Source organism: Poecilia latipinna, unplaced genomic scaffold (assembly GCF_001443285.1).
Source record: "Poecilia latipinna isolate Pla-1442-1.1 unplaced genomic scaffold, P_latipinna-1.0 Scaffold599, whole genome shotgun sequence".
NCBI lineage: Eukaryota > Metazoa > Chordata > Actinopteri > Cyprinodontiformes > Poeciliidae > Poecilia > Poecilia latipinna.
In genome coordinates, this window is record NW_015113215.1 from 472961 (window position 1) to 499414 (window position 26454).

General features: G+C 40.0%; 1 protein-coding gene across 2 annotated transcripts in view; it reads right to left on the reverse strand.

Annotated features, from left to right (window-relative positions):
• LOC106953740 (uncharacterized) overlaps positions 1 to 21055 on the reverse strand; it is a 33727-nt gene extending 12672 nt beyond the window's left edge. The window contains exons 1-11 of one of the 2 annotated variants that reach the window (XM_015042712.1): positions 16482 to 16684; positions 16245 to 16316; positions 14577 to 15976; positions 10842 to 14169; positions 10477 to 10653; positions 9099 to 9137; positions 8256 to 8374; positions 6886 to 7042; positions 6540 to 6679; positions 3167 to 3293; positions 1542 to 1577 (exon numbers count right to left, since the gene is read on the reverse strand). In XM_015042712.1, the coding sequence (XP_014898198.1) occupies positions 1542 to 1577; positions 3167 to 3293; positions 6540 to 6679; positions 6886 to 7042; positions 8256 to 8374; positions 9099 to 9137; positions 10477 to 10653; positions 10842 to 14169; positions 14577 to 15976; positions 16245 to 16292 (5571 nt within the window). In that variant the 5' untranslated portion in view covers positions 16293 to 16316; positions 16482 to 16684. Of the gene's footprint in view, positions 1 to 1541; positions 1578 to 3166; positions 3294 to 6539; positions 6680 to 6885; positions 7043 to 8255; positions 8375 to 9098; positions 9138 to 10476; positions 10654 to 10841; positions 14170 to 14576; positions 15977 to 16244; positions 16317 to 16481; positions 16685 to 20810 lie in introns of those variants that run through there. The other variant, XM_015042713.1, reaches the window with a different exon arrangement.
• Positions 21056 to 26454: the final 5399 nt, after the last annotated feature.

Below are 26454 nucleotides of genomic sequence, written 5' to 3' on the forward strand. Positions count from 1 at the left end.
TAGGCTGTTCCCAGAGTGCTGTATCAAGGCACCTCAGTGGGAAGTCTGTGGGAAGGAAAAAGTGTGGCAGAAAACGCTGCACAACGAGAAGAGGTGACCGGACCCTGAGGAAGATTGTGGAGAAGGGTCGATTCCAGACCTTGGGGGAAGCAGTGGACCGAGTCTGGAGTAGAAACATTCAGAGCCACTGTGCACAGGCGTGTGTAGGAAATGGGCTACAGGTCCCTCATTCCCCAGGTCAAAGGTCAAGCCACTTTTGAACCAGAAACAGCAGCAGAAGTGCCTGACCTGGGCTACAGAGAAGCAGCACTAGACTGTTGCTCAGTGGTCCAAAGTACTTTTTTCAGATGAAAACAAATTTTGCATATCATTCGGAAATCAAGGTGCCAGAGTCTGGAGGAAGACTGGGGAGAAGGAAACGCCAAAATGCCTAAAAGTCCAGTGTCAAGTACCCACAGTCAGTGACGGTCTGGGCTGCCATGTCAGCTGCTGGTGTTGGTCCACTGTGTTTTATCAAGGGCAGGATCAATGCAGCAGCTATCAGAAGATTTTGGAGCACTTCATGCTTCCATCTGCTGAAAAGCTTTATGGAGATGAAGATTTCATTTTTCAGCACAACCTGGCACCTGCTCACAGTGCCACTGGTATTACTGACCATGGTATTACTGTGCTCAATTGGCCTGCCAACTCTCCTGACCTGAACCCCATAGAGAATCTGTGGGATATTGTGAAGAGAAAGTTGAGAGACGCAAGACCCAACACTCTGGATGAGCTTAAGGCCGCTATCGAAGCATCCTGGGCCTCCATAACACCTCAGCAGAGACACAGGCTGATTTCCTCCATGCCGCATTGAAGGCTGCAAAAGGATTCCTGACGAAGTATTGAGTGCATAACTGAACATGATTATTTGAAGGTTGACTTTTTTGGTATTAAAACACATTTCTTTTATTGGTCGGATGAAATATGCAAATTTTTTGAGACAGGGATTTTGGGTTTTCATGAGCTGTATGCCAAAATCATCAGTATTAAAACAATAAAAGACCTGAAATATTTCAGTTGGTGTTCAAAGAATCTAAAATATATGACAGTTTAATTTTTATCATTGCATTATGGAAAATAATGAACTTTATCACAATATGTTATTTTTTTAGAAGGACCTGTATATTTTTAATGCACTGTCACTCTTTCTATTTCCCCACAAAAGCACAAAATCTAACATCGATTTGTGAGAGCATTCAATGAGCATCATGGTTTTCTTTTTTTACACTTTCTGCGGTTGCTGAACAACAGCACAAAAGGATGGATTTGAAAAGAGGCTTTAATTCTCACATCTCGCATAAGTAAAATATCTGCTTTTTTTAATCGCAGCATTGGAAGTTCCGTCACATCGTGACTATTTTTGGCTCAGCGCAAGAACTGCACAAAGTCTCGATCTGAAAACACAAAGCTCAGCAGCAGAAGGCTTCTTCAAGAGGATGCTTCTAATCTGAATTTTTAACTGGCAAAGGTGACCGTGCAAAAGCGAAGCAAAGTGTGCTTACCTTAACTTCGTTCGGATTCTCCACTTTGAATCCACCCTGGAAAAATGGATTAATATGCATTTATTCATATGGTTTTATAAGTCCAATAATTAAAACCAACATATTCTGCCATTTTAGAAATAAATGTACAGGTGTCAAACAATTACAAGTTAAAAAAAAAATAAATAAAAAATGAAAGAATGTGAACTGATTGCTGTCACGGCAAAAGCCTTTGTACAAAGTGACATGCCTGAGCTGATTCACGTGGAAAAACAAAACGCAAGAGGAAGGAATAACAACAATCTAAAGAGCGCATTTCAAGCTGCTAATTAGCCTTGCAAAGACGATTCTCGCCTGCATTTCTCTAACATGGTGTCACTGACATTGTAGCACAGCAGCATTTTCTAGTAAGACCCAAACGAAACAAATAGTTACAAGATGATGCGAGAGACAGCAGTTTTGTCATGGACTTGCATAAAATGAAAAGACAAGTTATGACTGTGTGTCCAACTGTCTTGGGTAATGACTTCCATTTACTGAATGCAACTTGAGGAGAGATTAGCACAACCCATTCAGAACCTTTTGAATTTAAACTGACCAATTGAATGCATTTTAACATAGCTTTACGTGACGGATCAACACAAAGTACTGCAAAACGGGATTCTCAAAAGTACATGGTTTCCAAAGTTTGGTACGAATAAAAATCTAGAAAGCCACATGTAAATGTGCGCTCTGCTCATTTTAGTCTGACACCCCTATGAAAAACCCGGCAGATAACAATTTAAGACGTCACCTAAACAGAAAAACTAACACTCTGAATGTAGCTGCTCAACTATGAAGTATGGCGGTGCCAGTGTTATGCTGTTAGCAGGTACAGGGAATCAGTCTAGATCATCCCTTCTAAATACATACAATGAAATTGAAAATTCAGACAGTGCTGGTCAAAAAGGGAAGCGCAGAGGGAAATATTTTTGAAAATTGCCCTGCAGAAACTGAATCAGAGGTCAGTGAACCAAGAATGGTACTTTATGATGTGTTCGATTTTTCTCTGAAGCCAAATATTCAGACATGATTAAGTTTGCTTAGTTTCAAGGCCACTTTAAACATGTTTCAGCTAGAGAACCACCTGTTAGCAATACAAGCTGCTGGCAATGAAATTAAAGTATTTAAACATAAAAGGATTTTATATTATTTTTTTAACAAATGGAGATCATTGTGTCTTAAATCTTACATGTTTAATAACTCCAGAACTGCCAGAAGTGCAAACAAATGGTTTGTGAGAAATCTCCATATGTCCATGCTTGCATTCTGATTTCAGGGAGCTTTACTGTTTATTTTTCCAGTTTGAACCTTGAAATATATTTCCTTAAGCATGAAGTGCAAAGAAATTTGAATGTTATTTTTTTTTTTATTACTTTATTTGGACAAAAATAATGTCAATCTGCTGCTGTACTGCTTTTAAATTTCTTGAGAGTTTACTTGTTAGCAAAAGACTGAGAATCCCTTATGTTGGACAACAAACATTAAAGTTTTCAGCAAAACCAAACATATAACTAACTCTCACAGCCATAAAACCCCTTTCCCAGAATGGCAACTAGTAGTGAATGAACTGTTATATGCATAAGAGGACACACACACATACATACCATTTTAAGTGGTCTAAGAGATCCCACAAATGGTGACGAATAGCCCCAAGCCTCAGGAACAGGATACACTCCTTTTTCCAGCACGGCTATCATGCCTTCGAATCCCGGATCAGTGAACACCAGCCACCTGACGGAAGATGCACAAAAGACCAAACATTACCATCTTATTTATTATTATGTCTAAATGTCCCTCTATGTTATACTTAGCTGCACCCAGTGTGGTTTCAGAATCACAGGAAGTCATGGCCTGATGTAGGTGGTTGCTTATAGCAAAAAGTGGAAGCACATGGTTCTCACACTTACAATAATATGCATCATTACTATGAGTATTTTAATTAGTATTATAAGCATAAACCTTTTTCTGCTAATTTCACTGGGATTTGTTGTGATAGACTAAAAGAAAAATAACAAAAAATGTCTTTAAAAATGTTCTACAAATAATAAAAATGACCTTAATAAGACAATGTCTGTCGTTTGTCACAAGCTCAGTAGGGAACTCAGTGAAATGTGGCTACTGTACATGACCTTGAATGCACCGTCCCCACAGTCAAACATGGTAGTACCATTATGGTATGGGGATCTGCTTCTTTAGCACAAACAAGAACTGATGGGAGGATGAATGCAGCTGAATACAAAACAATCCTGGACATAAAGCTTTTCGAGGCTCCAAAAGACTTAAATCTGGGATGAAGGTTTACCTTCCAGCAAAATAAGAACCTCAAACACACAGCAAGATCTATGCTTCAATGATTCAGTGATGTTTTAGGTTGTAATGTGATCATGTGAAAAAGTTCACGGTTTACACAATTCGACTAAGAGAACAAAGCTGACGCTCTCTCACTGGAAAGACTTCAACACTTCCTGCTGCGTGCAGCACTTAAGAGTGGTGAAATCAGGCTTTTTAACAGGGTTTGTTTTTTATACCTCCGTCAGACGTGAGTGAAACAAACTTAAATGAAAAAACAAAAGATGCTTGTTTTGGAGCGAACGCCAGAGGAATGGCACGCCGCAGTTCTAAGCGCTTTTCTTCACATTTCACTTTTAGCGTGGGCAGCCTTTGTTGCCCCCTTTTCTCTGGCATTTCGAGCACAATACCGATGCCTCATACCGATCACCATGTGTGAGCCTCTGGCAGGAAAAAACAAACCCATCCCCTTCAGCCACCGCTGAGGAAGTAATACCAGGAGGCGATGCCAGCCTCGTTCTGCTAAGTAAAGGAATAGCTTCACTCCATTTGGCTGGAACAAAACCACATCTGCTACACACTCGCCTCCACTCGAAGCAGGGGAAAAGTTATGCAGGATGAGCAGCTGAAGGAGATCTTTGAGGATTATCTAAGTAGATGCAATCCGACACCTATCGCTTTTTTTTTAATCTGCGACGGTAGTCAGATTAAATTCTTCCTCGAAAAGGCAAAGCCGCGAAAAAGCAGCCTATGAAGCACGAGTTTAATAGCACGCATTGCCTACTGGGGCAGGGCACAAAATGCCTAAATGCCAACACCTCTTCTGTGGAAAAAAAAATAAAAAATCCACATTTTGCCAAGTTGACACCTTTGTCTGGTTCTCACTCTTCGTCTAGTCTTCAACTATTCCCTTTTTTTTCTGACATGCAGCAGCAGGACAGACATTCCCCAGGCTTTCTAAAGAGTTCGAATGAGAACAAACAAAACATAAACGAAGAAGGTAATGATTATAAGCATTCAACAAGGAAAAGATTTCTACTCGTCAGAGAACCTCTGATGAGAATGCCAGTCGATATAAAAAGCAACAAAAGTGATGGCAAATAGGAGTGACACATATGCATCTAACTACATTTTCTTTTGTCCTTTGGAGCCTCGGGGTATTTTCTCGGTAGTTTAACTCAGCACTAATTGCTCATACAAACAGGCAGCTTTTTACCTAAGTGTTGTTCACAGCGGATTCTCAACAGGTTTGCTGGGAAAGGGAGATAAGCCGAATATGAAAGTGACAGGTGTTTCACTAAAGCTCGAGACATTCTTTGAATTTCTACATTTTGACCATATTTGGAGAAAAAATACACAATCCATGTACCCTCTGTGGTTGCAGATTATACATCAGTTTTTCCAACTTCATTCATTCCCATGGCTTTCTATAACATGAATATTTTAATCTGAGCCATTAACTTCAGGTCAGGGATTAATGTCACACCCAGGTCCCCTGTGTTCCTGCTGCCAATTAGAAAACTAGAGGTTATAATTTATTTATTTATTTTTTTGTGCTTATAGTCCAGGCTAAACAATAGAAACAGCGTAACATAATGTCTTGGGCTTTAAAAATTCCTACTTAATGTATAAATAAATAAACACATGCACAAAATGATGTAAGTAGCACACAGTGCAAATTAAGGAAGCTCGGGAAACACAAAGTAGGATAGATGTGTGGTCTTAAATCTGGAAATAGGAACTTGCTGAAACTTGTTCAAATCTACAGTCAATGCAATAACTAAAACGCTTAAAACAAACAAGACTGAGTGAAGATCAGTTGTTTGTTTTGAACCCACATACAAAGAAAAAGCCGGTAAAGGATGAGACAAAAAAAAAAAAAAAAAACCCTTTGAAGCTCAAGTTAGAGAACTGCAGCAAACAAAGGGCATCTTAAGATTAACAAGTCTTTGAAACAATCACTGGATGATGTCCAGGTGTTTAGGAGACATGTCACCACAAAACCCATCTCTCTTGACACTACAAATGATAATTTGGAATTTGCTAAAAGCTGCCAGGGCTTTAACTGGAGTCGTTTGATTTGTCAGACAAGGCCATGTTTTTTTTAGCTGCAGACACTCTTTTGCTCATAAGTTTTGAGAAAATAAAGCAAACATTTTACCAAATCAAAATTTCTCTGCACGATCCAGTAAGCTGATTATCCCTCCAAAGACTTCAGAAATTCAACTTACAGGGAGCAGATGCAACTCGGCATTTAGATGCAACTGATTTGCATAGAGACATTGCAAGTTCTAAGAGAAAAATATCTAACCCAATGAAATCAGAATTCTGAACTGGATAATTGAATGTGCCTGCCTGCCATCGAGGTCATATTCAATATGGCTGCCATTTACATAAAATGTAGCAAAAACATTTTATTTCCACTTGTGTTTTGAAACCAGTCGGAGTACTGTTGACTGGATGCACCATTAATCCCCAGATTATTGCTGTGGCTTTTCAAGTGCTCTGCTCATTTTCAGAAAAAGTAAGCGAGCACGTCACAAAGTTCCTAACTTTGAAAATCACCTTTAATTGTCAACTCAGATTACTTGAAAATTCTTCATACAAAAAAGAAACTCTCAAAGAAGATCTAATACAAAGTATTGAGATGTAACTGAAACCAGATGCTATAAAAATGGCAACACTCACACTCCAGAGTGGACTTGGATGGAAGCGGTGTTCAGCGGGATACCAAATGAGCCAGTTTCTATCACATCATCATGGTACGGTGTCACCCTGCCCTGGCCCTCTGGCTCGGTAAACAGATCAATGTGAGGGATGCTGTAATCCTACAGAGAGAGCAGAGGGGGAAAAAAAATCAAACATGTCAATCATCCGGAGCAGCCAATGCTAAATCTTCAATAAATCCTCCCAGTGAAAGCAAATCAGCGATTAACTCATTTACTTATTTGCTCTGAAATATGGCCTGAATGTCACACCAGCTATTAAAGGGAATATGAGGTGAAAATGAAGTAAAGTTAATGAGTGCACTCACCGTGACAGCAAGTCGAATTGAGCCTATGGCAGTGGGTGGGCCCTTCTGTGGTTCGGTTTGTGGCTCTGCCCACAAATTTTCTAAATCTATATTTGTTTCACCTTCTTCCAAGGCGATGGTGAGTCCCTGAAAGCCAGGCTTCTCGTAGAGGATCCAGCTGTAATATGAAAACAGTTTTGTTTCACACAATAAACACAGAAAACTCAACTTAAGGAATAATAAAGGTAGGATATGAAAGGCTTTAACTAGTTAAGAAACTAGAGAAATACTCTTAAAATTCACTGGACGCTCACGCTCGTATCTTTTGTGCAAATATAAAAAGTGGAAGCCTTATAGTGGCTAATTAGCTTAGCTTGGATAACTTTAATTGCATCTCTAAACCTCACAAGAAAATGCGTAGTAATTTCCCTGATTAAACCTTTTACAAGATGAAGTGTAAAATCAACAAATGACAGAGAATGAAGATAGCCTTCCCTTCTGTAAATAGTTTAATAAGATTGCTTGAATTCTTCGTATTTGTGTAAGACGAGAGAATGTTGAATCAGTTTGGCTCAGTGCGCCTGCAGAAAGTCACATCTGATTCTTTTTAATATGCAATCTTTCTGTTTTCTGCATTTATTTAACAGAAGCAAAAACAATTCATTTGCATCTACAAATATATCCATTTGTTGTTCAAGGATGCAGAAACTATCCAAATCGTAAAATGGATTCACAAATTGTTGTAAGAGCCTCTGTTTTTGCAGCACAGTATAGTATGTAAGCACAGTATGCTAATCATACCCCAGCTGAACATTTGCACAAGACTTTTTAATGTGCCTTTTTTTTTTTTACCTCCAAGATTGTGCTGCAACATTTAATAAAATTACCAGGAACACAACTCTGATGATAATTTCTGTTTTATGTCTTAAATAGATCACATTGTCTAGAAGCTTCCAATTAAAACTCCAAGACCTCGTGTTTTCCCAGACTACAAATATAAGACACCGAAGCCAATTTCTCCTTGTCACTGTTCAACATGGGAAACACAAAAGGGCATGCATTGCAAGTAAGTCAGCGACACCAATAATTCTGCTAGGACTACTGCACTAATGTCAAAAGTCTTGGCTTAATCCACTATTTAGGAGACTGAAACTGCCACAGGCAACAGAGATATACATACACGAAATAAGCAGTAAAATCCATGTGATAAGATCTTCAAAAAAAAAAAAAAAGAGTGCAGTTACCGACGATGAAATCCAACTTCTGATATTTCACCCAATTAGTCCTCTGAGACGCCCTAACTTCATCCTCACAGAGTCACTTGACATTAATTAGAACTACGTCTCACGGCCCATTTTCAGCTGAAGCTGTTTATTTTATAACACACTTACCATCCCCTCACGACCTTTACAGATATGAGAGGCGAGAGCTCCAGTGAAGAAGCATCGGCCACGTCTCTGTAAATCTCGTGCGCTTGGCCACTGAACTGAGCGTTTTCAAACAACACCAACTGCATTGGAGACACAGAGGGCAGAATAAAACATTCCATCACATTAAGCATGCTGGAAAAAATAATGGGGAACAAAAAAAGCATCCCTCGTTAAACGCTTCATAGTAAAACAGGATTTATTGAAAGCGTATTAGCAGGCGGATACCGATGTTTACTCAGGCTAGAAAAGCCCATACAGGCATGCAAGTAGGGCACGCTGTTAATGTTTTGAGTCACTTTAAAGGAAGTTATTTACTTGTTTGCGCTGGTCCAACAGAATGCTAAAAATAGTCAAAAGCAAAGAGTTGAACCACAAAAATGCTCTCTCTCTTGGGAATATTTTTTTTTTCTTAATACTTGCTTCCAGAGATCTTATAAACAACTATAACAAAGCTCTATTTGAAGTCAGTGGATCCTCAGCACAACAGAAGCAGAAGGCAAGAGACTAAGTAAGTACGCTGAGCACCAGGGGAATAACTGGCTAAGCTGCAACAGCTATTATGAAGTTATACACTAATGAAGATCCTACACTCATGCACTGTTAGCAGCATAACATTTCATAATGCTAATCATACCCAGCCGAACATTTGCACAAGACTTTTTAATGTGCTTTTTCTTTTTTTTTTACCCCCAAGAACACTATATGAAGAACAGATGTTTCCCCAAAAAACAAAGCGCTGTCTATTGAGATTCCTATCTCCATCTTGTTTCTATCGTCTGTGGGCAAAGGTTTTGCCTACTGTACCTTTCCAGGGCGTTTGTGAAATCCCTTGACAGATCTTTTCTGAAACACAAAAGCAAAAGCAAAAAATTAGGATTGCAAGGAATACCATGCAGCATTGCAAACATCTGCAAAATGCAAAGCATGCTAATTAATGCAACCTTGTGCAGCTGCTCTCTGTCTGCAGATTGACCTTTACAGGTTACTTATAGTCTTTTGTGAGTACACAGCTCTGATTCCTTACTGAAACAGCACAATTCTTGGCAAATTTGCCAAAAAATAAAAAAAATAAATAAAAAAAATAACAGAGTAATGCATGCTATAAGTGCTACAGGAATGCTTTAGAAATGTGAAATTCCAACCAACAAGACCAGACTGAATAACTTTGTGGACCATAATTCTATAATAACCCACCGCTCAGATGTGCAAACAAATGCACAAACATGCCTAAGCGTTTGGCTGTGGAAAAATGTGTGATTCGACAATTACCCACGACAAGCCTCTGTCATCGTGAACATAACATTTTGCATGGATTCATGTGTAATTACAACAAAATTATATTGTTCTTTCTAGGAGAAAACCTAGAATCTAATCCAAAAACAAACTCCAGACAAGTATAGCTAAAGTTCTCATCTTTCTAATTGGCTGGGAATCTGAAATCTAATAACCCAAATTTTATGGATATGAAGCTATACCTCAACAAACAGCAGGTTCTCTGATGCACCTAACTGAAAATTCAGATAAAGGATGGGGATAGATGCATTGGGGCAAAAATGGGGATAAACTTCTGCTAAGTTCACATTGCAAGCACTGATCTTTTCAGGATCAGTGCTTGTATACTTTATTAGTTGTCAAAGTTCACACAAATGAGTTTGGATATTTTATAGCCCTTAAAAAATAATTGGAATTGTCCTGCCATGACAGACCTGGAGATTGACCAATCTCTTATAACAATTGCTGAAATATGTTTAAAAATGCTTTGCTTTGCTTTGTTGATTTACCTATAGGTTTTTACTGTAGATTTACACTGGTAACTGTAAAGAAACTTCTGCTGTATGCATAGTGAAAGCGGTTTCAGCCTTAAAGGATTACCAAAATCCTCATTAGTTGAAGAAAAGATCCTTTATTTATAAAAAAACAAATGGGATACAGGAGAAAGTGGTACAAGACACAGTAAAAGAATACAAGTAAAAGCTCTCCTACAAATAACACATACAATGTCTTTTTTTCCCATAAAAGCCATAGGAGCAGCAGCTTTATGGAAATTGCAGTAAAAACATTATCTAGCTCACTATGCCAACAACTGAAACCTGATACTTCTAACTGTAGAGAACGAATCTGTTGCACAACACAACACAGCACAGCACAGCATCCTGCAGCAGCATGCTTGTGATGTACTTACGGTATTTCTGATTGCCTCGTGTGGTTGGGACAAAGGCTCTTTGGAAAGATGATGAGGGTGTGCAGTTGGAGGAATCCCAGGAAAACTTGGAGCTGCAGAGTCAGGAAGCACCAGACCTGGTTTCGTGACTTCCTCTGCCTTTTCTCCAGAAAGCAGAGATGCCATTTTCCCTGTTAGCTAAGAGATAAAATGAAATGCGTTTGGTTGATTCTTTGTCTCACTGCTCATTCACATGTTCACAGATGACTTTATATTCACACGATACACTGAACTTTCTCGTTTCAGCTTATGCCGTTGCGTCACTATTTTAGTTTAGCTTCGACAACAATGGCATTAGAATAATTTTCTGTCAGACTGAAACTAACCTCCGGATTGACTTGGTCCAGTCCTAGTACTCCCGGCACTGCTTTTGCTTGATCCTGTGGGAGGTACTTCTCTAAATAGTCAGGCAGCTTGATGTCGTTAAAAGCAGGAAGTGGAGGACTTGAGTCACAGACCACAGTCTCTGAAGCCCGGGTTTCCTCTTCATTCTGCTTGGCTGCTGTTTGTTTGACTGGATTTGAGTCTGTCAGGCTTGGAGGGGCCGGCTGGGGTGAAGTTAGAGGACTGAGCTTGGGGGGTTCGCTAGGCAACACGCCGTCTGAGCCAGTGCCTTCAGCCTGAGACTGAGCTCCATTCCGCTTGCCTCTTGAGAGAGAGGAGGCGAGACTGCTGAGGACAGAGCTCCTCTCCAAGCGAGACATAACTTTTATTTGATCTTTTTCTTCCTTTCCTTCTGCCTCGCCCTTGCCAGCATCCTTGTCCCTGAGGCCACCAAGCAGCAGGCTCCTGTCAGCAAAACTCGCCCTGGCGGGTATCAGGCCAGATTTTGTGTCTGCGCTCTGGAGCTTGGCTAAAAGGCTTGGAGTTGTTTCTAATGTGAGCTGAGTCTTCTTCCTCAAGCCAAATGTGAATTCCTCAGGGTCAAATGACTTCTCGAAGCGGTCTTCCCTAATGGCCGGCATCGCAAAGGGAGGCTGAGGGGTCCGAAGGTGGTTGTGCTTACGAGGTGGGAGGGAGAAAGGGGTGCAGAGCTTCTTAATTTTTTCAACAAAATCATCATCATCCAGGTCACCAGAAGTGTCCAACAGGTTGCTCTCACTTCCAGAGTTGGTCAGCTTTGCCTCTGGGATTTTCAGCTTGTGCTTGGGAACATCTACGTCTAGCCAGCTGGATGGTGTCTCTTGCTGTTGGAAGGAATTATCTTTCTTGAGCTCCCTTGGCAAATTCAGTTTCCTCATGGATGAATGGTGAACTGGGTCTGGGATCAGCTCATTAACCTCTAGGGGGAGAGGAGCTTTTGGAGTGTGACTCAACATGTCTTTCGCTGGCTCCTTTACGACTTTGCCGAGTTGTGAATGCGAGGACATATCGCCGTTAGCAACAGGCGAAAGTTTGTTTCCTGGGAGAGTGATTTTTTTCTCCGGTGCATTTTCTGTTTTATTACCTGTCAAGTGAAGCATGATGCTATCAGTGGGGCTCTGAGTTACTTTCTCTGCATCTTTGAGTGAACAGACATCAATACTACTCTCCATGCTTCTGTGAGTAAGAGTGGGCTTCTTGAATTCTGTCAAGTTTTCTTCCACAGATGGCGCCGTGGTTTCTTTTTCCCTGACATCTTCCCCGAGCCCTCTGCCTAATGCAGACTGAGAGTCAGAAATGCTAAATGAAATTTTAGCAGTTGAATCTGTCTTTTCCTTGTGCGTCACATCAACCTGAGCAGGTGCCGCCGAGAGAGTGCCATTAGTGCCTTTTGCACTCACTCCCTCATCTGGCGTGACTGCTTTGGTAATAGGTTCTGACTCGGACAGCTCGGCATCATTAGCTCCATGTGTACATGAGTCATCAAGTGGATTCTCAGATTTTTCCACAGATACAGAATCGGGCTTGGCTTCTCCTGCCACCAGCTTGCTTTGTATTCCAGAGCTTTCTGAGAGTTTTGTTTGTGACTCAGGAGGCACGTCTGTGGCCAGCTCTGCCTTCTGTGGCTTTTTATCACTCTCTGTTGCACTCACAGCCTCATTAGTCTGGGTGATTGTAGAAATAGCAGCTTTCTCTGGAGGTACAGTCACCGCCTCGCTGGGGTTTTGTGCATCATCGGGGAGGGCTGATGATCCGATGGTATTGTCCGACATTTGACAGCTTGTTTGTGGTTGTTTTGATTTTTCAGAACTCTGCTCCTTTCCTAAGATACTTTGCCCACTGTCTGAAATATCCCCCTTTGCAGAGGTTTTGTCTGCAGGCAGAAGCCACTGGGTGTTTTCTGTATCTCTCTCCTCAGTATGATGTAGATTTCCACTGTTCATTACTTCTAATTTCTCCACATGTTCAGCCTCGGCCTGATGTATTAGCGCTGTGTCTGTGCTCAGAGGAAGCTGGGTTTGTTCTGCTTCTTCTATAGCTGCTCTGCCTTCTTCCTGTTTACTTGTTGAGTCGAGCTGCATTGATAATTCTTTATCTAATTTAGGCTGCTCGGCAGATAACTCCTGATTTGCAGCAGATGGCGTCTCAAAATGCTGTTTAGCTGAAGGAGTTGTCGATAGACAGGTGGTAGAAATTTGACTCCTGTCCTCTGAGGAGTTTTGTCTGTCCTGTGTAACTGTAAGGCTCTGTTCTTCTGATTTTTCCTCCTGTTTGGGTTCAATTTTGGCCTTCCTGTCTATAGTCCCTTTTGTTTCACTGCTGCAGCTGGAAATATCAGGTTCATCTCTGTTGACAGGTGATTCAGCAGCCTCCTTTGATTCATTTCTGAATTCATCTTGTTCATTTTCTGTCAGAGTCTGTGTTCCTGAAGTGCTTCCAGGGAATTTTTGAGATGACATCAATTTTGGAAGTTTTTTGGGGGTGGAGGACATCTCCTCTGTATTTCCCTTCTCCTCTTGTTTTACATCAGAACCCTTTGGTTCTGTTTGTGCATTTGGGCTGACGGGACTAGCCACTTCTTTATTTTTCCTTCGTTTAGACCGGGAGCTTGTTCGGCTTGGGCTTTTGTGCTCCGGTGTTATGTTTTTGATAGTATCTGCAGAATCTCCTAGATCATCTTTTGCAATAGTGCTTGAATGTGTGACTTGATGTGCATCCTTTGCTTCTGTTTCGCTAGCTTTAGAGTCTACTTGTTGCAGTTCTTGAGAGGGCATTGGTACCCCTGCAGCAGAAATATCCTGTCCATTTTGATTTGACGTTATCTCTGACTTTGCTTTACTTTGCATCGGCTCTTTGGTATCGAGTTTATCTTGAACGTCAAGCTCTGACGACGTTGATACTGGAACCGTCACAGAGGCGTGAGATTTTACAGACATTCCTTTTACAGGTGGCATTTGAGTCGGTGCTGGTTTTACTTGAGGCTTCGATGGTTCTGCAAATTTTTTCATTCGCTCCTTGATGGTCATTGGTTTCTCATTGTCAGCTGACCCAATGCCCGACCTGGAGCTGCCGTAACGTTCTTCAGATTTTGACCTCTGCTCAGATAGAAGGAAGTCAGTTTTAAGCCTGTCTGAGACAGATCTGGTTGGGGAGACATCAGCACTTCTTGGGGTCTGGAAAGTCTTGTTGACACTCCCATCTTGTTTTTTCGGCTCAAACAGGCTGATCTTATCTGCAATCCGACCAACAACAGGTTTGGGCTCTTGAGTAACCGTCTTTGGACCAGGGGCACTGCGCAAAACAAAAGGGAAACATTTGAAATATTTAAAATAATACAGCACTTAAAGATAGCTTACTTAAAACCACATACTTTCTATAATCAAGTAACGATTTAATCTCAAGGGAATTTCCTAATCATCCAAAGATTTTTCTGACCTCAATTTAGATCTCAGCTACACTTTTACAAGTCCGATCCTAAAGCTCAGGCCTGAACTTTGTATTATGACTCACACCTTGTTTCTCTGTGGATATACCTGAATCAATTCCACCCCCACCAGTTACCTGCTCTGTAAACGTCTGCAAAGTGACATTTAACAAAAGTATGCAAGTCAGTCTGAATAGTTAACCCTTCCTCTTCCAACCAACTGGTGTTGTATGTAGACTGTACAACTTTTAGTTACTTAAAAGTTTTGACTTACCTTGCGTCAGTCTCTGTTTTGGGCTTTTCTTCTTCTGCGATCTCCTTTAATGTATTGCTGAAATCCTGCTGATTTGCTGTAGAGCTTTGTTTTGGTTTAAGAGGAACATTTTTTGAAAAAAGCTTAACTTCACTTTTTGAAACCTTAATACTCCGGCGTTTGGACTCTGGTGTCTCGGTCTTCCTCTGCACTTTGTAGAGGCTCTCATCCTCGTCCATGTCCGCTCCCTCTTCCACCTTGCCCGCCTGGCTGGCTGCAGAGACTGAGATTGAGTTCTGGAACTGGTCCAACTGCTTGACCATATCCGAGGAGGAGAACTCGCTTTCTCCTCCTTCAGGTGAGACCTGCAAGGAGGGGGCTGGCTTGGAGGAGGAGTCTGTGGATGCTTCTTTCAGCTGAGTGCTTGGACTTTTGCCCTGCAGACTGTCTGCAGAGTTACCTGCGGGAGGGGATCCATCTGCAGATTGAGTGTTTCTGGGGTTTTTGCCTGTGGGGCTTTTTGCTGTGGGGCTTTTGGTTCCATCTCCTAGAGAATTTTTCCTGACCCTCCTCCTGCTTGAGTTTTTACGCCCCATGTCGTCTGCCTCCGTTTGCTCAGCCTCAGTCCTTAACCACGAGTTTTTGTGTGTTTTGAGCGACACTCCCCCTAAAACACTGTAATAACTTTGTTCCCCTGCAGCCGGCCTCACATTTTTCTCAGCATTTGTTGAGCTGGCTGCTAAATCAAAACTCTGTGACGACTTTGACTTCCGAAGTATCTGCAAGCTCTTTTTAACAGTTCTGCAAACAACTTCCTCTCCCTCGCGGACGTTCTGGCCACACTGAATCACGCTAGTCTCCTCCAGGTACACATGGAGCTTCCGACCTGTCTGAGCCTGTGCTTTTCTCACTGCGTGTGGCTGGGTGTGGGCCTGGTCAAAGTCCCACGCCACTCCCTGTTTAGACGAAGACGAGGGATGCGTCAGATGACTGACATTCCTCTCAGGATTCCCACTTGCTGAAGGAGCAATACTGTTCTCCTCTGTCTCCTTGCCCTGCCCTGTTCTCTGCTTCCACCTCTCTCCAAGCTCCCCCTCCTGTGCACCGCCCTCTCCTGTCTCAGCAATGCACAACACTGAGTTGTCTCTGTGGGCAGACTGCGTGGCGTCCCTCTCTTCACAAGGGAAAACCTCTTTAAAGAGGCCAAGTGAACTAGTATCCCTCTCCTGCCACTGTCGCTCCTCTGCTCGGATTTTCACAGAGTCCTCACTCTCGCGATCACCGTCTCTTCTCTGCGTGAGATCAGAGGCTGAGAAGTCATTTCCATCCAAGCACTTTGGAGAATTTCCCCTCCATGGAGACAGCCAGCTGCCAATACGGCCCAAGACTCCAGTACTCGGCTGCTCCTCAGGGCTCTCAGACTATAGCGAAAAGCAGACCAAAGGAAAAAGGACTTACTAAATATATCAAAAATGTTGCAACTGTCGATGCAACTTAAAAAATACATTTAAAAAATAAATCTAATGATTGCATGTAACTGAGCACATGCAAAACTGTCTATCACCAAAGTAACTGTGCAAGCCTTGGTGTTTAAAGACAAATGCGTGTTATTCAGAGACATGTTTACTGCAGCCATGCATCTCTTAGCAATGCAAAGACATGCAGTGGTGCATGAACCTGTACGCTTACCGTAGAAAATACCATATCATTGAGAGTCTTTATGTAGGATGTAAACATGATTTTGGTTTTGAACAAAAACTCCTACAGAGCATAAGACAAACACAAAATCATTCCACCATAATGAAAAGCAATAAGAAAGAGCAGACTTAGACAAAAAAAAGGCAAAACGCCTCATCAAAGTGAGAGCTCATACCTGACTTTCTAAAATATGAAGAAGATCAGAATGTCAATAGACGCTAAACTCACCCTTAATTCTTGAAGAAAACTTTTCTTTCCTTATTGCAAACAGTTGTTAGACAGTCCAGGACAGAGTCTCCAGTAAAGGGTAACTGGTGAACATCTTGCGTTACTCCTGTTTGTCTCCAGTCGAGCATCCCCAAACTATTTGAGCGCTGTGTCAACGCGTGTTGTTAAAAAGTTCTGCCCCCCACCCCCTCCGCCGGAGCGCCAGCGCATAGCCCGTTGCTCCGAATGATGCATTCAAATGCTCCTCCGTAATTTTTATACATAGCAGTTATTTAGGAGTGAGTCATCAAATAATATTTCCACGTCAGCCGCCCAGTTGCGTTTTCATTTTGGAGTTCTTTGTAAGTGTGGTTGATGGACAACTTTTAGTTTTATTTTTAATTCAATTAAACGGCTAACCAGTTTTCAGATACTTTCAAGTAGTCTTTTTCTCTTAGTTTTAATCTTATTCTTATGGTGTTTATAGCTAATTCTAGGTGGATTATTACATACTATGTAGTTCTATCAATTTATCTTACAAGTTTTTCTGTTTTTAGAAGTATTGTCAAAGATAATACTTCGACTCACAAAACACACAAAAATAAAACAAATACATTTAATTCAAACAGTTTCTCATAAAAGTCTGTATGAAAACATTTGCATCCTAATTGTTCTAAATCGTAATGTAGCATAAAAGCTTTGTTATTAACATTTAGTTAAGCTAGTATTTAGTACATCGATCATTGGTAGAACTCGGGATCTCTATACTGTTTGTTTTAAGAAATGCTGGCAGCCTGCTGCTCATTTTTAGGTAAATATGATCTTATTTCCACATCTGATATAGAGCTAATAACCACCAACAACCAAAAACAGGATTTGTGCAAGCTATTTGATTTTTACTTCATGGTAAACGTTTTGAAATAAAAGTGCAATTGAGAAAACTGAAAAGGATGAGAGTGATTGAAGAAGAGTCGAGGCTCCGAAGTCGTGTTCCATTTTTCCACTGAAGTCATTTGGATCTGGACATGACTGAAAAATAAGTTAACCATGTTCTCAAAATTAGAGAACCAGTGAGATTTGTTCATTGACACAGTTAGGGACCTGGCTAACCATGGTTGGCAATGCAGCATGTTGTACTCACAAACATTGCAGCAATGTGATGTTATAATGGCTGTGTGAAAGATTTGATCTGTACCAAATTGTCAAAATCACAAATAAACAGCTTTTTCATTGCTCTAAAAAGTAGAAGCTTTTTAGAGCAAAGTTTCAAGCAGTCTTGAAACTTTTAAACATCTGAGTTAGTCTAGATGGGGTTTATTGGCACATTTTTGTTGTTTATTAAAAAAATTATTATAAAAAGAAACATGTTTGCAAAAAATTTTAAAAACTAAAACAGAATTATGTTTTTCTCTAAATGCAACCTTAGTTTCAGATCCTGCTTTTGTGACAGGCACATTATGCGTACATGACTAATTGATTACTAATTGCATGGAATGGCAAAGCTATTATGTTTTATTGAGCCAAACTAGCTATCAAATAAGCATTATAAAAAAATAAGGATTATCACGAGTATGTACCTGAGCCACCAGTGTTTGAGTCAGATCAGACACTTTTCTGTACGTAAACTAAACATCAGCCCTCGTGTTTTAACAAATTCAAGTGAAGACAGGATAGTCTTATGAAGTGCCACCTCTCAGCTTTGAGAAGAAATCAATACAGAAATAAAGCTACAGTAGACGCAGCCCTCCCCAAACTGATTTCTACAGAAAAAACCTCACGTCTAAATCAGCTCTGAGTCGCATGTAAATTTTCCAACTATAAAAGCAATTACAGAGACTAAATATGTTAATGCTTTGTTCGTACTTCAACATTCAAACCGAATGTGATGACGCACGGAAGCAGAGAAACAGTCTGGTCTGCATCAGATCATATAATTTGCATTAGTGTCGTTTGCAGGATGTTTATTGTTCTGGTTGCGAAACCCCACTGTACGGTCTGTTCTGTGCTTTGTACTGCAGCAGCAGAATGAAAAGCAAGTAAGCTAGTTCATTAATGAATTAGTGCAACTGACTGATGCTTCGCGAACCCAATATAAAGAGTTGACATCAAGAGTTGTTGTGCACCAACACTGGTCAAATTCTTCCAGTATGCATTCATACAAGGTAACTTAACTGACAGGAACAACTGAAAATGGAAATATAAATGGGATGTAACTGGATATGGAGAACTGCATGGACTGGAACTTGGTTCTGTAAAATAGTGTTGCAGCGTCCTTCATAGTTTCGATTGTCTTCTCTTTGGTCTCGACAAGAGGCTTTGAAATCATTCTTAGGCTTATTGAGTTTGCTCAGTTTTCCTGTACCAACATAAAACATTTTTTTTAATTATTATTATTAATAAATGTTTTGTTGTCAGACTCAGAGTAAGATTGGATAGCCCAAGGTGTATGTGCTAAAGACACCACATATGGCACATTGGTCTTCATTATGCATCCAACTGAACAATAGATGCAAATGTCTGTCAACAGCACAGGGAACCTCTATTTAACCTCACTTTTAGCCATACAAAACACCCATTACATTTGGGTCTTTTAAATAATTAGCTGTTTTTAAACTAATACAGTGCCCTGCAAAAATATTTTAAGTTTTTCAGATTTTTTTATGGTACAACCACATATTTCAGTAATTTTAGTGCCTTATTGGAATTATATATGATAGACAAGACAAAGTAGTGTATAGTGAAATGAAAGGGGAGTAATATGTTGTATCCATAATGTATTATTATCATTTTTACAAATCAAAATCAAAATTGTATTCATATTCATATTCAGTTGCAGTCACAGCTTTTCTTTTGGGGTTTAGCTCCAGTTTTTCATCATGAAAATTAATTAATGCAGTTCAGTCATACTGTGGTATACATTTCTTCACAACTTTTTCCATGGCCTGTCTGTTATGCTTCTTAGTGTTCACGTTCATGACGCATTATAGTCTCTAGTTATGTTCAATAAACCTCTGAGACCTTCATGGAATACTGTATTTTTACTGAGAATACGAGAAATGGCACAATATTTACTAAGTAAGTGAATTCTGAAGCTAATATGTGGTGTGGTATTTATTTGGATTATTAGAATAAAAGCAGCTGGTCATATTTTCCAATTTTTATTTGTAAATAATCTTCATTCTTTTTTTGTCCCAATAAAACACCTTCATGTTTGTGGTTGTAATCCAGCCAAATGACAACATTTCTGGCGATATTAATATTTCTGCTTAACGTTGAAAACTGCAGGTAGCAAAAATGTCTTCCAGAGTACCACTGAAGGGAGCCCGAGTACTACCAGTGATACAATTCAGCTGGAAAACTGTGACATGTTATTAAACGTCAACGCATGACATGCCTGGACAAGTAAAAACCTCACATAAATGTCAGTGCTTTACAAGCTAAGATAAGAATGCAAGTTCAGACCACTCTAGTAGGCTTGATCATACAGATTAAGGTGCAAATGGAGCAAAAAAAACAAAAAAAAAAAACAAAAACAAACTTGGACAAGTCAGAATAAGGGTACTTCTGAAACTGGTTGCTTAAAAGTGAAAAGGGGGAATGTTTTATGGTTCATTATGTGTTATGTGAACATATTTCAAAATTCTGACATTTATTTGAACAAGCGAAGGCAACAGGAGGCAGTGTCCAAATTAAGTTTTCCACGGGAAATGACGCAGGGACTGTGTGACTTTCAAAGCCTGTAGAATGCAGCTTCTCTGTTTTTTTCAAGCTCCGCTTGTTCAGGTTTCACCATGCGGGTAGCTCAAGTCAGTCTTTCCGTGCCCGAGGTCGGGGGAATTAACTCTTAACTACTCATGTTTTACGTGACTTGTAGTGTACTTTTATAAAAAATAAAGGGTAAGCGGTAGCTTGCATTTTAATAAGGATTTATTTCTAACTCTCAGTTAAATTCGGCGACAACAGGTAGAGATGGGAGTGGTCTTGATCACTTTTTTTGTTATTATCATTCCTTCACTTGAATTTCACTTTTGGATTCAGATGTTTCCAACGCACACGACTTCATATGACTGCATTTATATTGTTGCTATGAAAATATTATATAATAAATATAATACTTAAAATATTCACTTTTAAATTCGGTCTAAAGAGCCCTCGGAAATTGGGATGAGCTCTCGAAATTCTGCACAAAGAGCCTCATGTCCATCAAACAAAGCGAGCGGTCCTGAAACTTTACAGTGAAATTAGATTGTACAGACCTCAAATAGTTTATCGACCGAAGCGCTCACGAAAGCCCCTCTGACTTGCTCTCCTATATAACCATCTTACTCCAGACAGAAAGTAAGTTCTTACCATGATTAGAGCGTTTCTGTTGGTTGTCCAGCGAATAAACCGGCCAGATGCAGCCTGCAGCTGGGGAACCTCCTGGGAGTGAAGCCTCTCTTTGAGGCAAACTGTCCCTCCTCACACAGAGTAGAGGAGCCTTATTAATATTTCGTCGGGGGAAAAAAAGGGAAAAAAACAAAAAAAACTCATCTCTTTGCCAGACTGATGTCATTGTAGAATTATATTCCCCCCCCCCCCAAAGCGAGTGAGACAGTAACTGCGGAAGAATCTGCCCCGGCCAGGTAACACACCCCAGGGCATACTGACACCCTGACGCAGCAGTGCGCTAAGGCGGTTTGTTTTGACACCATGTCAGAGAACAGGTGACACACTGGCGTTTGATTTTATTTTGTATGTATCCGAGACAGAAGACGCCTTATGCGTTGTCTCTTTCTTTGCAGAAAGACTGTCATTGTGATAACCGGGTCGGAGTGAAAAGGGCAACAACCCAAACTTTATTTTTCAGTGATCCTCTGCTAGCCCTTTTGTCAGTCTGCAGAAACACAACACATGCTGTGAACAAAGTAGCATTCGCCATTGCCTATGTTGTGCGAATAAACGGCAGCTCTTTGTTTTCTGTCCTTTTTTTTCATGCCTTATTGATGAGATGCAGAAACATAAGACCTGTCTCCTTTTTTCACCCCATAAAATATTCACACCTGGCCTTTGACTGATCTGTCTCTTCCTTTTCACTTAGTAATTTTTTTTTTTTTTTTTACATAAGATGTTTGAAATGGTGCTTTGAGCGATTTGAGAATATTCAAATAACACAGTCACATGCCTGAATGCAAATTATAGAGAAAACACTCAACTTTTCCCACATTCAGATTAGAAGTAGTTTATTTGAACTAATTAAATAAATAACACTTATTTTTAGTTTAATGAGCAAGCCGTCCAGTTCTAATGAGCAGCGGGAGAAGAAGATATTTGAGCATCTGTTCATTCAGGAAATATTTTTTTTACAGTTCCTGTGAAGAGTTTAATGCTCTACATTCACGCAGTTACAGACTTGCACAGCCAGCAGCTGTTTTCACCATGTGGCCTCCTTTTGTTGCAGAGCAGAGCACCGCTGGGGGCATCTGTCAACGGCTGCAAATCGTCTCTCCTAGTTTGTATATATATGCAGATTTTTCCTGTGTGAACGTGGGAAATGAAAAAAAAAACTTGCATGATTTCCACATTCATTCCTTTATATAAAGAGTCGCTTTTATTTTCCTTTTTATAGTGTCCTTCTTTGACTGTCTGTCATCCCCTCCTGACTTCTCCCTTCCTCCCTCCTCGAGATGCCAAGATCGCATAACAGTATTTTAATATCATTGATGTTTGAATTTGAGAGGGCTAAAAAGCATCTCCAAACATATCAAATCAGCTAATGTTTCTGGTTTTTGGTGTTGTTTTTCATCGACTAAAAGTCTGCTGTTTTTGATCAGTTGGGATTACAATAGGTTTTTGTATTTGCGAAAAGCCATAATAATAAAATATTTTCAAGTTTTTCAATATTGTTAATGGCAAATGTTAACGGCTTTCCTTGTGGCTCTGCCTAAAAATTTACTTTCAGACACTGATCTGAGTTTTGTGATGCTGCTCTGAAACATGGACTAGCTTGTCCTTCAGTCACTTTGTAACTGATTTAGTGTTTTGCTTAAGGTCAATATCCAATCGGAAGACTTATTCGCGCCTAAGTTTTAATGTCATTGCTGATTTTCTGAGATAGTGGTATTATAACTGGGAGAGATGCCTCTTGGCATGATATGTGATATTTTCTGTGAATGCAGTGATGCATTTACACTAATAGGTACTGTCAGCATTCAAAGTGGTATAAAGTACAGACACATGTTGACACATATGCTTCATATTAAAAAAAAATACCTGTTTTATGGTGTTTTCAGGTGAGTCACTTTCAGCTTCTTTCTTTGCTCATTTTTATAATAGTTATATCTTAATGTTCATGAGCATATTGGTAGAGAAAAAAAAAAAAAAAGACAGCTGACATCTTTTTGTTGGATGTTTTGCCAATAAAGAAAAGGTCAGTTTAATAGACTAATTACATGTTCAGCTCTGGAGTGTAGTCGTGCTTCAATGAGCTGTGAAACCTAAGCTTGTTCAGAAAACTCTCATCATTTTTATACTCACGGCCTGGTCTTTGAAAGTAAGCAGGACTAGTGCCACGGTGTCGTATAGCTAAGCTCTTTGATATCATAATTCCATAAAACATTTAGTCAGCCCTGTTTTCTCTAATTTATTTAACTTGCATTTAGCTTTATCACAAAAAAAACACAGAAAACATAAATATAGACAAATTTGTTTTCTTATCCTCTTCCACGCTTCACATGCCTTCACACTGCTCCAAAGCTCCTTGCCTGCTGATTGCTGCAAACTTTCAACTGTCAGCTGCAGTGCTGTGAGAGATGCCTTGGGGAGGTTTATTGAAACAATTAAAACTAAACTTTTATTGTGTAACTGATATAACGTTTCTGTACCATGCATAGAAAACATGGTTTTCTATGCTAATACTGCATACATGTCTCCACAGGGGGGAAAAAAAACGGGCAAGTAAAATTACTGGACCATGTTGCCCCTGCCGGTTGATGCATTTGTCATTTTAATACATTCAAGTATTCCAACATTTGTCACAATAAAATCAACACTAACTAATTCATAGCTCTGAAATGGAGAGGAAATGTATACAGGGTTCACCTAAGTTGACTGGCCAAACAGGGAGAACATGAAATAAAGGGGCAGCCAAGAGGTTCATGTTTCCTCTGGAGGATCTGCAAATATCCGCAGCTCAGTTCATTATATGGACGATTGGCAAGAAGGAAGCCCTGTTTAAATTTTACCACAAAGACACAGCAAATATGTGAAAGTAGCCGCTCTCTTTAGATCGGACTAAAAATAAACTATTTGTCACTGAAAACTATCATTTCACATCACACTGAACTGAATGCCTTAGGTAACATCAGAGCTAAATCAAACTGAGAACCTGTGGTAAGACTTGGAAAATAATGTTTGCAGATGCTTTCCATCCAAAGTGGAGTTATTTTACAAGAATATTGTGTAACGCTTCAGTCTCCTAATGTACAAATCTGGCGTAGCGTAGCGGAACGTGCTTCTTTAAAAATATTGCTTCAAGTGGAAAAAGATACACGGCATCCTTTTTTTACAATTTCAAAGCAATGCATTTTGTTCCATTCACTTCATAATTATGGAGCACTTTGTTTTTGGGTTTGTCGTAAAATGTAAATGAATCGTTTGAGGTTTGTAATGTGACAAGATATGAGAAAGTTCAAGAAGTAACAATGTGTTTGCAAGAAAGTGGAAAATAAAACCGTAGTTTAATGAGCTTTGTGGAGAAAACGATATTACAAAAGACCACCAGGAAGGACAGTCTGACGACTTGCATAGCGAACAAACTGAGACAGCTGAGCACAGTCTTCTCTTATGATTCCACACAAACGACCTTCCACCTTCTCGTCTCTGAGCCTACTCAGTGGACACGGTTGACCGAACGCCCCCTCAGTCTGTTGGTAAAGAAAACGTGATTCACTGCTGCTCTTTTCTGTTACTGCTCAGCCATTTAGTCTTGCATCACCACAGCAACCGTCGCAGTCGATGTGTGCACGGCTTCAGCTTGAAGTTCTGACATTCAGAGCCGGAAAACACTTCTTGTGGTGAAAACAGTGATTAATTTCTGAAATGATTCAAGCCCTTCTCTCGTGCATAGCATGCCTCTTGTTCTGTTCGAGGGTGGCAAAGTCTTGAAGCACTCATGCCGACACTGTGTGACTGTGTTTGTTTTCAGCACTGCTCTTTGTAGTCCGATCCGCTGCCCCTAACTTCAAGCTGCCTGCACATTTTTGTTTCAGAGCTTTGCCTTTGTCAGAGGAGGGAATAAACAAGGGGGCTTGGCATTCTGCACTGGCTCTGACAATGAGCAGCTATGTTTGGCGACATAGGCATTACTGCAGCCTTGTTTGTGCTGATCTGTTCCAAGACTGTTGGAATACTACATGCTACGGCTTAAATAGCGTGTTGGTCCTCTGATTGATCTGCTGCTTTTTCCATCTTGAAAGCTGCGAGGTGAACAGAGAATGGGCGAGGGAATGATTAAGTGCTACTACAATGTGATGAAGCTGCAAAGTAGTTAAAGAATAGCTCGTTCCTTGAGGTGAGTTTGGTGTGAAGGAGGAACACAGAAGCTGCATTCACACTGAGCAATAATGCACATCTGCTCAGGGCTGTTCCCTACTGAATGCCTTTCAGTAAATCAGAGAAAATATCAGCAGAGGTTATTATTTGTTACCTCTCAAATTGAATTTAATGGGCTGTTTGTTAAAAATCTGAGAGAATGATTTGGCTGAGTTGGCGCCACGTCGGCTCTGATGGGCTGTCTGGCATTCCCTGCACACCCTTCCGTCTAAAGAAATACTGTGCATGAGGCTTGCATATTTTCCCGTCAGTCGTTATGACAAGAAGCAATGTTCTTTTGCATAATCGACACTGACGATCCCTCCAAACAGTTTTAATTTGTTTTGACTGGAGAAAAAAAACATTCTACATTAATAAAGAACAGCATTAAGTTTCTGTGTTTTTGTTTTCGACTTCATCTGTCAGGTCTAATCGTTGCCAGCAACAAGGTAGGTGTTCAATGTAATTTTCGTTCAAACTTAAAGGACAAAGTCTAGTAAAAAAAGAAGAAAAAAAAAGAAAGAATAAGAAAAGAAAAGTTGGGGTTATTGGTGTTGAATCCAAGCTTAAAAATCTTTAACACTATTCAGTTCAGTTTAAAGGTGTAAAACCAGTTCCTGACACAATATCATGGGGAAAATGTTATTTTTCAGTTCTATATTATTTTGTCTGTCTTTTTACTTCAGCAGGTAATGGGCACCTTCATATTCTTGCCATGTGGTTGGTAATCTAAAATGTCTGTGACAATTTTACAGCAAAAAAGCTCAAACTAGAAATACAGAATCCTATTATGGTCATTAGAAATAATAATAATCTTTGGTGAATACTTGTAGCGTAGAGAAAAGCACAAAGACCGACCTTGAACATCCTTATGCACAGAAAGATGTAAACATGTTATTATTCTTCCAAAGACTGCTGAAAAATGCTTTCAGGTGTTTTAGATTGAAGATAGTCTTTTATTCCAAAGAGAGCTCCTAAAATTGTTTGATTTTTTTTTTTTTTTGTTGAAATAAAATGTTTGAAACCTTTTTAATAAAACTGAATTAAATCTCACCATATGTCAAAAGTAATTCTCTCACTGTCACTTTTTTTCCTCTACAAAGAATGTCTCGGTACAGGTTTTTTTTTTTTTTTTTAATTTCTTGCATTTTGGTTCTGAGCATGAAAACATCCTACACCCTTCTAGACTCAGAGTAAACTCAGTGGGCAGACAAAAGCCATCGATGGCAGTTCTTCCATGTCAGGAGACCTAATGGATTCTGATGGAGATGATCTCTAACCTATTCTTTCCTGAGGCTGTTTTCTGTCACTCGACTGTCGGGACCCATCTCCAGACAGGCGTTTAGAAAACCCTCTGCTTGCTAAGCTGTGGATTTACCTTTCCAGAGAAACCATCTGATAAGTTTAGCTTTTTAAACATGGG